Source organism: Stylophora pistillata, chromosome 3 (assembly GCF_964205215.1).
Source record: "Stylophora pistillata chromosome 3, jaStyPist1.2, whole genome shotgun sequence".
In the NCBI taxonomy this organism is placed as follows: domain Eukaryota; kingdom Metazoa; phylum Cnidaria; class Anthozoa; order Scleractinia; family Pocilloporidae; genus Stylophora; species Stylophora pistillata.
The window spans coordinates 20,256,964-20,270,527 of NC_142521.1; the positions used below are offsets into that span (position 1 = coordinate 20,256,964).

The following is a 13,564-nucleotide window of genomic DNA, read 5'->3' on the forward strand; positions in this document are numbered from 1 at the left end:
CACCTAAGGTAAGTAAATATCGCGTCGTCTTTTGTATTCATTATTTACGCCGTGCAAAGATCTCAAACAATTGTTATTTGTGCGTGGACCGTTTATCAGGATTGGACTATGGAGATGGTATACGGAAAGGCACCTTATTCGGGGGGGAACTGATGTTTCTGTGAAAAAATGTTACAATATATCAGTATCTCGTAGAAAAATAGACGAATTAGAAAAAATTCACAACTGTAAAAATTTGAGAGTAAAATGAAACCCAATATAATCAAAAAGAAGACCTTCTAAACAGTACATATGCTTAAGAAAGTTAATAAATTGAAATTTTTGCGAATACCAAGTTAAAACCTTGAGATTTCTTTGAGAACCTTGCCTTCTGCATAATTACTAATGTCAAGGCTCACCAAATCATAGAGAAATAAACGCAGTCGAGCAAAAAGCGAACCTTGACCAAAGATCATGGGTAAGAGGACTGTTTTCCAAGGGAAAGGTTAAAACTAGACTTACTTTACACTAATGGATTTGAAACTTATCAGCAGTTACCGTTTAGTTGCCTCCGATACTCAGTCGCGTATCGTAGCTGAATTAAATGGAGGTGGTTAGTTTTATATTCGATTTAAAAACATGAACGGCACTTGCACTTTGTCAGGTTTGTATCTTATAACTAATGCAACAATTCAAATAAACAGAACAGTGCGCGTGTCACTTACTTTGGAAAAATATTAGGCCAGCGGAACCTTGGCAATGTGTTAAAGGAAAAATTTATGCGAGACTAGAGAAAACTGAGTAAAATGAACTCAATTTGAGTTTTTCAAAATTTAATGCACCAGATATTTAGTACTTTGGCGATACTTCTTATAGCTAGGTCGGGACGGATGGATTCAAGAAGAGCTGCAATTATATTTCAATGAAAAGATGCTTCTTTAGGGTAACGCAATGTAGAAAGAAATTCAAACGATGGGAAACAAACAACCTGTCTTAATTTTTTGCAAACTTTCAGGAGGTTCAATATTGACTTTTTCACGGTTTGTTTTGTCTTTTATTTTTGTTTCGTTTTAATGCAGTGGCTTTAGAGTACTGTTTGACACAAACCTGTGACCTATGCCTTTGGCTCATCAAATGCTCAAAAGTAAGCAAGCTAATATGAATATTACTTATCTCACAGCGGGATTGTAGAATAGAGCCTAAAAGCGAACCGAGAAGAAATAAAATCGCAGCTTGGGCAAATGTGCGTTAGTCGGAAACTTTCAGAGAATTTCTCTAGGCCGAAAGTTGAAAATAGTCACGAGGCAAGAGATACATATAAGCTATGATGTATAGATCATTTTTAAATGTTTTCAATTACTTTATTCACCCTTTATTCACAAAACCAGCACCGATTCCATATCAAAATAATCACAATAGTCTGCAGAGGTGTCTCCTTGTGTACGAGGAGAATCATTTCACCTCTTACTTGGTGCATACAGCACAGGTCAACTCTCGTCCGCTAACATATGGATGACACGGGAGTGAGCCACAAACACCTTCCACGGCATACAGAAGTGCACCATTACTGTCTGTCGAAGAGTTTGGGCGGGCCTCAGCATCCTTATCGACACAAATAAAGTCGCGCTGCGATTTGTGGCCGTAGTATGCAGTCATGAGATACCCATGATACTCCTCAGTCCAGCCAGATGGACAATCGTTCCTTGCAGGCACCATAAGCATGGATCCACGTGGCTTGACATAACATACCACGCATGGTGCATCATGGTTATCAAGGGATTTTTTGAAAGGATTGAAATTGCTCACTTCATACTCAGTACCATACACCCGTCCCAAGCTCTGGTGTCCGTTCCGGTACTTGTCATACTTTGGACTGCGTGGTAGACAGAGGTAGTTCACTCCACCGCCTTCATGATGGTAATCACCGCTACCAATCAATCCTGAAGAGACAATCAACAACGGACTTCACTTCTCAAAAAAAAAATTGAAAAGCAGGTTTATGAAAGAAGGAACTTTAGTGGGTTACCCGTCTAGTCGTCCAGTAGTAACTCTTCTGCAAGAAATAATTTTCTTATCGGATCTTTTCATCGTTCTTTGCACTCAGTATAGAGATTTATTGAGGCCTTATGGTGCCTTAATCCCTCTTTATACTTCGAAAAAAAATTCAGCTACAATCACAAATGTGACGCATGATCATCTCATACTAACTGAAATGAGTAGTATACGACTCTATTTTTTTCGTGCAATTTTACTTATTGATGATTGTTATACGTGCCTTTGTAGACAATCTGAGCAGCGTTAGGGCATGAAGTTCTGCCCCAACGAACATACTTTGCTCCAGTCTTCCCAGATTGTCCAGGGCTTCCAACTGCGCCTCGGTCTCCCTTAGGTCCAGGGGGACCTCGACTGGACTTTCCAGGTTGCCCACTGTCTCCTTTAGCTCCAGCATCACCAGGCCTCCCCACAGCTCCCCGTTCTCCTTTTGAACCAGGCTTCCCGTCCTTTCCTAAAATATTACACGAGAAATGTTTATGTGAGAGGTTGTTCTCTAGTAAAAAATGCAGAGTTCAGTGAAAGTATAAAAACATGTTTCTGTTTCTCCCCGCCGGATAAGCTCCTAAAGAATTTCTTTGAAATAATATGACATCGATGAATCTTCACCTTTTTAAATTATTGGACGATGTACTCAGCTTAACACACTGGCTAACCCAGATAAAATTTATCTGTAACCCTCGAATCTGATCAACTTGAATTTTATTAGTTTGACAGAATTTATTCAGATTTTATTCAGATTTTATTGCTGCAGTTTGTGGACATATTGGAGTTTGTATAGATAGAGAATTCTTGACCTTTTTTTAGTTCTAGTTGACTTAAAATTAGCATGTTCCTTTAGTATAGGTTTTCCAAGCTTACCATCCTTCCCCGGGGTTCCAGGAGGTCCAGGTGGTCCTGCAATGCCTCGTCCATTATTCAGGCCATCTCGTCCTAAGAATTAATTAAGTTTAAGTTTAATGATACTTTGTCATGCTAATAAAAGTAAATAAAATTATAGAAAATACAAAAAGTGCATTACTGGAGAATGATTGGGGGAAACTAATTTCCATTCAAAGAATATTCTCTAATATTTAACATACTAAAAATTAAGTAGTAAATATAAATGCAACCCATGAGGAAAAGTATTGGATCTTTATAACAAGAAAAAAAAAACCAAAAACAAAAGCAATAACAAAGAAATAATTTAAAAAAATGATAGATTGAAATTAAACCAACCAAAAAAGTAGCTTGAGAACCAAGAATCTCCATATTTTGGTTGTAGCAATGCTTCAAGCCTAAGAGAGAGACGGAAAGAGATAACAAATTACAGTCGCTAACTGTCTAAATTAGTGAAAACAACAAAGTACCACAAACGGCAAATATAACTAAACAAACTAAAACAATCACACAAATAATATAAATTTATAAACTAAAGCACCTACACAAGCTACAGTGAATACACAACATAAGGTAACTAGAAAAACTGCAGGAACTACACAAACTACAGGAACTACAGAAAATAAAGTTGCTACAAAAACTAGATTAACTACTCAAACTTAGAGTTACTACAAACTACAAGCTACGGTAACATCACAAACTACAGCAAGTACACAAACTAGAGAAACTTCACAAACTAAAGTAAGCGCGAAAACTACAGAAACCACAGAAACTACAGCAACTACACAAAGTACGGCAACTACAGAAACTACATTAACTACACAAACTAAAGCAACTTCAAAACCTACAGTAACAAAGCCCACGACGTTAAGTACAAAAAATATTGCAACAACAGAAACTAACGTAAGTAAAAAATTATAGTAACTACACAAAATGCAGTAAGCACACAGAAGATACTAACTAAACAAGTTTAAGGTGGTACAACTCTCAAAAAATCAACATTTTTTCATGTTTTTTTACAAAAAGTTATCTATATCACCTAAATTGACACATGGAGACAACTGTATTTTTGCAGTTTTTGACTTGATATTTTATTATTGCTGCTGAGAATTAGCAAATGATGCCCCCCGGTGGGCAACCAAACAAGAACAGTCATAACTCTTTAACATTAGATTAAAAATTCACAAAATTTTTAGACAATGATCTTTACATGCACCTGCATGCAATGAACTACAGAAACACCTCTCAGTCATATAGAATGGAAAATATTAAAGAAAACACAACAACTTTCAGGAATTGATAAGATGAGCAATCTCATTTTGGTCATTTAACAACAAAAGATGCACCTAAGTGTATGTTTCTAGTTCATTGCATGCAAAAATATACTGAGATCTCTCACTCCAAAAATGAGAAGAATTGAATAAAACGCTGGAAAGTTATCTTTGCTAGCGTGTCGGTAGTTTCATAAAATTCGAAATTGAGAGAAAACTGGTTTAAAGTTTTTAAACTGATTTTTTCAAGACTTGAACACAGTTTCCATGAATTGAATTGTTCAAAACTGACCAGGGCCATAGCTGACTCCTTCAGTTTGCTTATTATGGTCATCTTTTCGTTTTTAAGGCCCCTAATCACTTTGCGTCGCTTCTTGGTAGTAGCTTTGCTTTTATGTTGCGCAATATTAACTCTAAGCTGGTCTTGGAGTCTGCAACCCTCCTCGGTATATTTGCCAGAAGGAATACCAAGGGCTTGGAAAAGCTTAATAATACTCATTGAACCAATATTAAAATAAGAAACAGCATCATAAAGTCCTAATTCTAATGTCTCCCTTCCAACATAAATTTCTTTTGGAATCCTTTGCCATACCATGCCATTCAAAGACTCATTTTGATTTTGTGTCTTGCCATGTAAGCACTTCTGCAATAAGTTGTTCTCACTAAGTCGAATATATTCAGGCTTTAGCTTGGCAATAACAGGTAAAGGAAGGCCAGGTCCATGCTTAAAGAGATTCGTATGGTTGGCTTTGTCCTTTTGATACTTGCACCAACTTGCACTACCTGTTGGGCAGTGGTCATGAGGTGGGCGTGCCTCACTTGAGGCACAATGCACGAGGCTAGCATGGATAGCTTTCTTCATTCCAGCCAAATTTCCAACATTGCACCTTATGGCAATGCCATAATAGTTCTGCAGTTTATCAATTAGACTATCTGTGAGTTTCCCTCTGCCTCCAAGGCCTGGATTGTCACGTTTTAATTTGCGAAGTGCAGTTCCAACCCTCTTCTGCACATGACCAATGCATTCTTTCTTTTCCACTAAAATTCCAGCATCTTGATAAATATTCTTTATCCTGGAAAAACTCTTGCTGTCCCCATCCCCATAAAATTCAGTGTACCTGAGATTGTGCAGCTCAACAGACCTTTGAAATATGCGCTCTGCACCCTCTGGTTCCATAGCAGGTGCTGATCCCTGGAAATTTGACTTGCAAGTGGTGTGATCAGCTCTCCACATCTGATATTCGAGAGAATTCTTGTCCATTTGTTCATGCCGCTCACACTGTTTGCATCCTTGGCTTAGGGCCTCCACATCAAGAACCTTTCCTGTGTCCATAGATATGACAGTCACACAACCATTGCGTGACGAGTAGCCTCTCTTTTGCCATGTTCCGTCACAAGAAACACCACAGTTCACAGGTAGACCTTCAGAAGAATTTACATCCTTCTTGAGAGATAAAACTTCTTCTCCTGCCTTTTTCATTGTTTCCTTTGCAATCGCTTTCATGTGACGGCCGATTACGCGCGAGTTGCTGAGGAAAGCTTTCTCATTTGGAGGTGGAGGCATGTTCATAATTGTGCAGAATTTCCTTGCACCAGCATAACCCTTTCCAAGAGTTCTCATACCATAAACGATTCGCCGATTTACTTCAAAACTCTTTCCTTGCTTTTTTGATGTGCAAAATGAATGTTTCCATCCACACTGCTCGCACAGCAAACGCAAAGTTGACGCACATCCCTTCCGTTTCAAATTATCTTCCATAAACAAGACTGAAATCGCCGCATTCGCCGCATTCGCCACAACGTAGCAAAGAAAAAACGGACGATAGCACCTCCATATCACAGAACCTGAACCCTGTAATGGATGGACTGGTTTCCTCTTTATCTACCTTGATCAGCTTAGGCTTGGGTTTGTCTTCTTGGGAAGTTGATTGAAGCTTTCGATACGAAGCCGAAGATTCCTTCGCTTCGCTCTGATCATGTGAAATGCCGTCTGTGGATTCACGTATCCCACTCGAAGCGCTTTCGACAACAATCGACTCTTCTTCGTTAATTCTTGGACTATTTGAAAAGCGATTTCCATAAAATTTGCGCTTCTTGCGTCTCTGAGACGAAAATTTCGGCATTTTGTTGATTGAAGCTCTCTCACTTGCGAAAATTCACAACTGAATGATTGATAATACGGTCAGTACAAAATGCAGACTGCAGACTGCAGATTGCAGACTGCAGACTGGGTATAAAATGCAGACTGGGTATAAAATGCAGACTGAGACCAAAATTGGGTATAAAATGCAGACTGACAGCAAAATTCTCGTTTCGTGCAATACGCGATATATTTTCATCGTTAACTCACCCCCCAGTCATGTAATCGCCTTTCCGAGTTCGTTTCCTTGCAATTTCCTCTCCATATGCATAGACTGTGGTCAGTCTATGTGAACAGTCCGTTTATTTGTTGCGCTGAAACATGACAACACGTTCGATCGTAGAGCCGCCATCTTGAATAATCCGAGCAAACCTGGGTCGGGTTGTTCAAAGGTGTGTTAAGATAACCCAGGATTAGTGTGAAATTTGATTTCATATCTGAAAACTTCAAAAACAAAATTCGGTATAATTATTTTTGTCTACAATCTTGTGATTAGATGCTCTGAAAAAAGTAAGGATAACTTTCCCAAAAAGATTCTTGAATAGAGAATTAAGGAAACGTGGATTAAAATTTAAACCTGGGTTAGTGCTAATCGGCCTTCGAACAACTGGACCCTGAACTATAGCGATTTCCTATTTGTCATTACCGCTGGCCCATGCATGTATCAAATATGGCGGCTGTAGCATGCGCAGCGTGTAATTTATGCAACCAAATGACATATCTCTGGCACCAGCTGCCGTTTTAGTTTATGAACTCGAAGGGAAACATGTTGTTCTTTCGATGAAAAAGCATCAATTTATGGACATATCTTATGAAGCTACCTCAGGCTGCTACTTCACTGTACTGTACTTCACTGTACCGTTTTAGTTTATGAACTCGAAGGGAAACATGTTGTTCTTTCGATGAAAAAGCATCAATTTATGGACATATCTTATGAAGCTACCTCAGGCTGTTACTTCACTGTACTGTACTCTGTTTTATAAGCGCCCAGAAGGAAACTTTTAGCGGCTGCTAAACTCAGGAAGGCGATTGCGTGACACTGAGGTACGTTAAAAAAAACATTGCTCTCGCATAGTCTGCATTTTATACTTAATTTTGGTCTCAGTCTGCATTTTATACCCAGTCTGCAGCCTGCAGTCTGCATTTTATACCTAGTCTGCATTTTATACCCAGTCTGCAGTCTGCAATCTGCAGTCTGCAGTCTGCATTTTGTACTGACCGATTGATAATAACGGCTGTTCACCGAAATATATCAAAACGAGGCTGAAAGTCATTGTTGGGCCCCAGTCTCCCAATAGCTTACTCAAGACGCAATCAGCTTGCTTTGATCTGGGAGGAAATCGCACTTTTAGGCCCTAAAAGGACGCATTTAAAAATGCGTTTCCATGGCAACGGAAGAACAGTGCCTTAGAAATTGCATTTTATTACTATTTCCTGACAAATAATTCACAAAAAGACATTTGGGGCTATTAAACAAAAGCCTTTAGAAGTGAAATCGAATGGAAAAAAAATAGACTCATTTTCAATAAAAATTGCATTTTTTTTTGTATCGTACCACCTTAAGTACCGTATTTATTCGGCTATAAGCAAAGACCCTAAACAGATTTCAGGAAGGAAAAACAAAGAGAGACGCCAGAACAAGTGGTGGCAGCCATTGCAGAAACGTTGACTTTCGCCTCGGAATACTAGGCTTCGTGGCTTCGTGGCTTCGCCTGGGCAATAGTTAAATAAAAGCGAGTCGTCTAATTTCGCTGCAAGCGGCGACCTAGCGATAAAATCATTGTTTTTAACATCGTTTACTCCGTCATTTTGAATTCTCAGGTGGGTTACCGTTGTACACCCGTTTCCCGTTCCCCGTTCCCCGTTCCCCGTTTCCCGTTCCCCGTTCCTCGTTCCCCGTTCCCCGTTCCCCGTTCCCCGTTCCCCGTTCCCCGTTCCCCGTTCCCCGTTCCCCGTTCCTCGTTCCCCGTTCCCCGTTCCTCGTTCCCCGTTCCCCGCTCCCCGTTCCCCGTTACCACTTTAAGTAACATCCTCGCAAATTTCAACACCATAACATGTGACGAGTTTGTTTACCAATCGTGGGAATGGGCAATTCTGATTGGTCAGTTTCGAAATTCTTAAAACACTTTCGCAAGATCTGTACACTCGTTCAAAAGCTGCGGAATCTTTCATTACTCTAGCCGACATGGAAGATGAAGCAATCTACTCGGAAGAAATGGCAGAACTAGCGGATGAGGAGGAGATGGACGACGAATTTCATGCCGTCACCGAGGACGAACAGTAAGCCGTATTTACTACGCGCCGAAAGCAACCGCTCCTTTGGAAGCAGCCACATAAATAAAGTCAATGAGCAACTTCAACTTGTTTTGTTATTTACTTCTGCATGCAATATCTCGGCTCATAGACGAATATATCTATGTTTCCTTTTAATTTGTTGTTTCGAAAAAATTATGTTTGGAAAATACTCGGCTATAAGCCGAGAACCCTTCTCTCGCTCAAATTTTCGAGATTTTGGTAAAATTTTGTGAAAAAATCGCTCGGCTTATAGATGAATAAATATGGTAAGTGCACAAACTACAGCTTCGTTAACTACAGCTACGGTAACTACACCTACGGTAACCACAGTAACAACAAGAAATGTAGGAATTGCACAAAATACAATATCTTCGCAAACTGAAAAAACTATACCAAATACGGCAACTACACAAACTACAGTTACTACAAAAACTACAGTAACTGCACAAAGAACAACAAGTACACAAACTACAGTAACTAGCAAACTACAATAACTACACAAACTACAGTAACCACACAAACAACAGTAACGACACAAACTACAGTAACTAACGAACTACAATAACTACGCAAACTACAGTAAATACACAAACTACAGTAAATACACAAACAACAGTAACTACACAAACTACAGTAACTACACATACTACAGTAGCTACAAAAACTACAGTAACTGCACAAACAACAGTAACCTCACAAACTACACAAACTACAGTAACCACACAAATTGCAGCAACTGCACAAACTACATAAACTAAACAAACTAAGGTAACTAACAAAATAGAGCAACTTTAGAAACTACAACATCTACAGTAAGAACTATTGCTCACTTCACAAACTACGCAAACTACAGTAACTTTACAAACTTCAGCAACTTTACGAATTATAGTAACTGCACAACCTGCAGTAACTAACAAGTTACAGTTACTAACAAAGTAGAGTAACTTTGCAATCTAAAGTTGCTGTACAAACTACAGTAATCGCACAAACTACAACTAAAATACTTTAGAGTCTGATAAACTACGGCAAATAAAACTTAGTAAGAAAAACATAGGAAATGCTAATGTTTCATTTACTGCGGAAATTACATTCATTGCATTAACGACAATAACTGCTGCTAAAAAACAATCCTTTGTGATAACTTAATTCAGTGCAACTGTGCAGTACAGAAATCACACAATTTGTGTCGTGAGATTTAAACTAATCTGTCCACTGACTCTATAGTTCAACGTCACCAATTTAGCGTACAACTGCGCTGATTAAAGACTTCAAAATGTAAAACAAGTACACAGTGTGTTAATTTGGCAAACTACTCCAACGAAATAATTTCCTCATTATATTCTTCAAATTTTGTATTGTCTACATACAAATGCACAAACAATTTAAAATGTTTAGAGAGGAAAATAGACGAAAATTAGCTTTTGTATTTGTATCGCTCGCGCGGTAGGAATTGAATTCTAGTAAATTCAAGGTAAGCTAATTTTTTCCAGTATTTTCCCTTGTAGATTTGTGGAAGAGCCACTTGCTTTTTTAAGACCTATCTCTTGAAAATTGTTCCAACTTTGCATTTTTCTTCGCTGAACTTTGAGGAACCGAAATTAAGTTTAGAATAGATGATTCGAGGGACAGACTTACTTTTTCTCCAAAGCTTGCAGTCGTTGATGAAAATTATTCAGGTTTGGGGCTCCATTCGTATTATTTTTGCTGAACCTTTTCTGACGTTCAGGAAGGATTTCTGCCACCGGAGCATCTTCAAATCCGCTTTTTTCTGCAGTTTTTTCTGTAGCGACGATTTCACGCAAGGTGAAACTCATCGCAAACACGATCACGGAATACAAGGCGGCCCGAGGTGCGGTTACTAACATCGTGGTTTCGATACGTCTGAATCTTTTTACGAGTTGTTCAGGAGATTCGTTTTCCGTGTGAGAAAAAGTTAACCCGTTCTTCTTCACAAGAAAACTGTGAGCTGTAAAATCTTCGATGTGATGATATTAAAGCATTATTCAAACAAGACTTCGTGAGTCAGGGGCGAGAACTTTTTCGCGTTTGCTGCTACATTACAATTACAATAAGATGACCAGTATCTGTCCAAAATGTCATATTGGAAGGGTGACAAGTTAATTTATTGTCTCAAATTGAAGAAGCTGCGAGGAGAGCTTCAAAAAGGTATCTTGGCACTTTCATGGATCCCTCGTTCTAGAGCAGTTCAACGTGAAACTAAATCTTTATGGCGGGTGCTCTGTATAAGAAGTCTGGGGACAAACTTACCTTAGCACTTGTTACGGGCTTACCTCAAGGGAAGTTTCATCAGATGTATAGATATTGACGTTTATTCAACCATTGAGATCATGACACAATACCATAAACACATTCACCGACTGCGTGACAAATGTTTGTAATCATATTGTTGTAGAGTATTTTGAAGGATTGCTATTTTGAGTATTTTTAGGTTTACCTTTTGTTTTGTGAAGTCTCGCCTTTTTGCGTCTACGTGTTATTTTGGTAGATCTATAGTTTTGATCTTTTATTTTTAGTATGTGCTTGAACTTGGCTCAGTTCGCGGATTTCCTTCTTACCGTGTTAGACATTTTAATCGTTGTTATGGTTGGAAATGGCTAGTTTCATAGGTGGTCATGTTTGGGTTGGTAAAACTGACCTTGAGTTTTACCCACACTGAAGATCCTGCTTGTGCGCGTGACTCTCGTGCGCAGTTCGATCATTGGCGTCCAATTGGTTCCTTGGTGCTTGCCAAGTACTTCGGAGCGAGCTACCCAATTTCCCCTTTTGCAATACACTGCGGAAACTCTCACGGTCAGCTAACTCAAACAGGTCTGCGATTTTCCTCCTTAAAGCGTTGGTTCCTCACGCTAGAGCATGACGATGATTATTAGATGCATAGAGCGATGCTGTAGTGGCTCTCTAGAAGAGAATAAAAGAAGAAAAGTACAGAGTCTTGGCACCTCTTGTTAATTCGTCCGAGCGAGTGGTAAAAACCCCAACAATATTCTGAAAATAGTTGAAATTGTGCTATGAAACATTGTAATTGAAACATTGGTTGATAATCCCGCTATGAATATCATGGCAACAATATCAACAATCTCTTTGAAAATAAATTTTTTCTCCACATTTGATCGTCCCTCGTAGGGTGCAGTTACAGAGCATACGTGAGGCTGGAGAAGTCGGAGGGAATCATTCAATTAAGGTAGCCACAATCGAGCGTGTTGTCCGGCGTCGCAAGGTTTTTTGGCAGTCATTGGGATATGCATAATTTCGAGGTAAAACTTTCAAAATGATGGTAATTTATCTTTTTCTGTGTATTCCCTTAAACTGTATTTCTGAATACACTTTATCGGAACTTTGGCCGCCTGGGTAGAGCATCCATATCATTTTTCAAAGTTTACTTGTGAATTCAGTGTTTTTATTCCTTCTAGGAATAATCAAAATGCACCGACTTACGAGGAGATTTGAGTGAAATAATTTCGGGTTGCTCGAAAGACTACAAAAAGTGGTGGTCACTGTATTGGTATTTGAGTTAAATTCGAGGGTGCTCTAAGAGAATGAGTCGTCTCCATGATAACTAGTGGTGCCAGAGGAGAGACTCTTAGATTGATTAGTGCTGATGGGGAATTTTCTGATATTAATGAGTAAAGAGGTTGAGGTTGTAATAGTCCATCTAGCGATAGATTTGAAAATACGAGGGAAGCGTTTTCAGCCTCTTTAACTTCGCGTTCCTTGTATTCAAACGTCTTTGTGTGTCGGCGTCACTTCTCATTCAAGAATATGTCAGCGCTTTGCAAGAGAAACTTGTTTAATGTTATGAACACATCAGATCACCAACATGAGGCATGTCAGTATTCCAACCTGCGTTTCTAGAACAAAGTTTCTATCGGACTATTTTCTTTGACTCCTGAAACTTCAAAATAACGGGACTCCATCAAAGATATATAAACACCAAGTTATATCAAGTCGTGTTTAATAAACAGTTGCTTCAAACCACCAACGTTTCGATGAATATTAAAATCTTCAAGTCAACTAAATTAGTATCTCGAAGTTAAAAGTGTCCGAATTTCAAATTACCACAAGCTGCGATTGGCAAGAATTTAAAAAGGGGAGGGGGGGGGGTGTTTTGGAGACTGCTGAGGTATACTATTTTAAGCATCGTGCCGATCGTGTGATTCGTGTTTAACGCTCGAAAAACGTGAGCCTTGTTTCTTAGTTGCAAAAGAATGTTCTTTGCAATAGTAAGCGTACAGACCTGATTTTGAATAATCTCATGAAAAATAACTGACCTGAATATTTTCGATAAAGCGATTCGGACTAGAGACACCAGAATTTTCATAATGAAAGATATGCTTGATTTCTTCTACAGAGCGTTCTCTTTTAACTATCGTCGTCGGCCGAAATTGTTTTCTTTTCGATCACTTCGGTTTACAATCAAACTCGCACCAAAAGTGCATGAAAACGAATCTTTGAGAACCTACTTTAGAAATGATCGTGTCTCACGAGTTTGTTACTGCTTCAGGATGAAGCAGACCGATTTCCTACAGGTTTTGGGCTCACGACGGCCCTCGAGAAGCTGCTGTTGTGGGTCTGTTCGAATACTTACTGCCCTGTAGGAAAACCTTTTGCTCAAGCTTTAATGCTCTCAACCTACTAGCTAGAGACAACAATAAGGACACATTTGTGGGGTAAAGGGGTAGGGGATTAAGCCCTCCAGTCACAAAATAGCTGACATAACATGGAGGTCAGAAGCTAGTTAATTATGCGACAAAAAGATTATAATTCTCTATCAAGGGTGATAATCCCTAGGCCGCCAGAGGGGTAGTAATCCTCTCTTGAAGGTGACAATCCTCCGGGATCCCCCAAGTTTCCATGGCAACATGTGGTGGCTAGTGGTACCGATGCCCAAAATAAATAGCTGCCATGAGTCTATGGGTGAAAGTGTGAC

At 39.1% G+C, this 13,564-nt stretch overlaps 1 protein-coding gene and 1 pseudogene across 1 annotated transcript; both read right to left on the reverse strand.

Moving 5' to 3' along the window:
* Positions 1–1,318: 1,318 nt before the first annotated feature.
* LOC111343090 (uncharacterized) lies at positions 1,319–10,557 on the reverse strand. Its single transcript, XM_022950227.2, has 5 exons — positions 10,252–10,557; positions 3,250–3,308; positions 2,893–2,964; positions 2,255–2,485; positions 1,319–1,919 (listed from the first exon to the last, which is right to left on the reverse strand). Exons 1-5 carry the CDS (start codon positions 10,479–10,481, stop codon positions 1,444–1,446), a joined length of 1,068 nt encoding a protein of 355 aa, XP_022805962.2. The 5' UTR covers positions 10,482–10,557; the 3' UTR covers positions 1,319–1,443.
* Positions 4,346–6,346, reverse strand: LOC148734968 (uncharacterized; annotated as a pseudogene).
* Positions 10,558–13,564: the final 3,007 nt, after the last annotated feature.

Bases quoted from the DNA above. Each gene is read 5' to 3' on its own strand.
- LOC111343090 (XM_022950227.2), bottom strand. From the start codon at position 10,481: ATGTTAGTAACCGCACCTCGGGCCGCCTTGTATTCCGTGATCGTGTTT. The intron at 2,486-2,892 runs GTAAGCTTGGAA...GTAATATTTTAG, and splicing joins TGGAACCCCGGGGAAGGATG to GAAAGGACGGGAAGCCTGGT. The intron at 1,920-2,254 runs GCACGTATAACA...TTGTCTCTTCAG, and splicing joins TGCTCAGATTGTCTACAAAG to GATTGATTGGTAGCGGTGAT.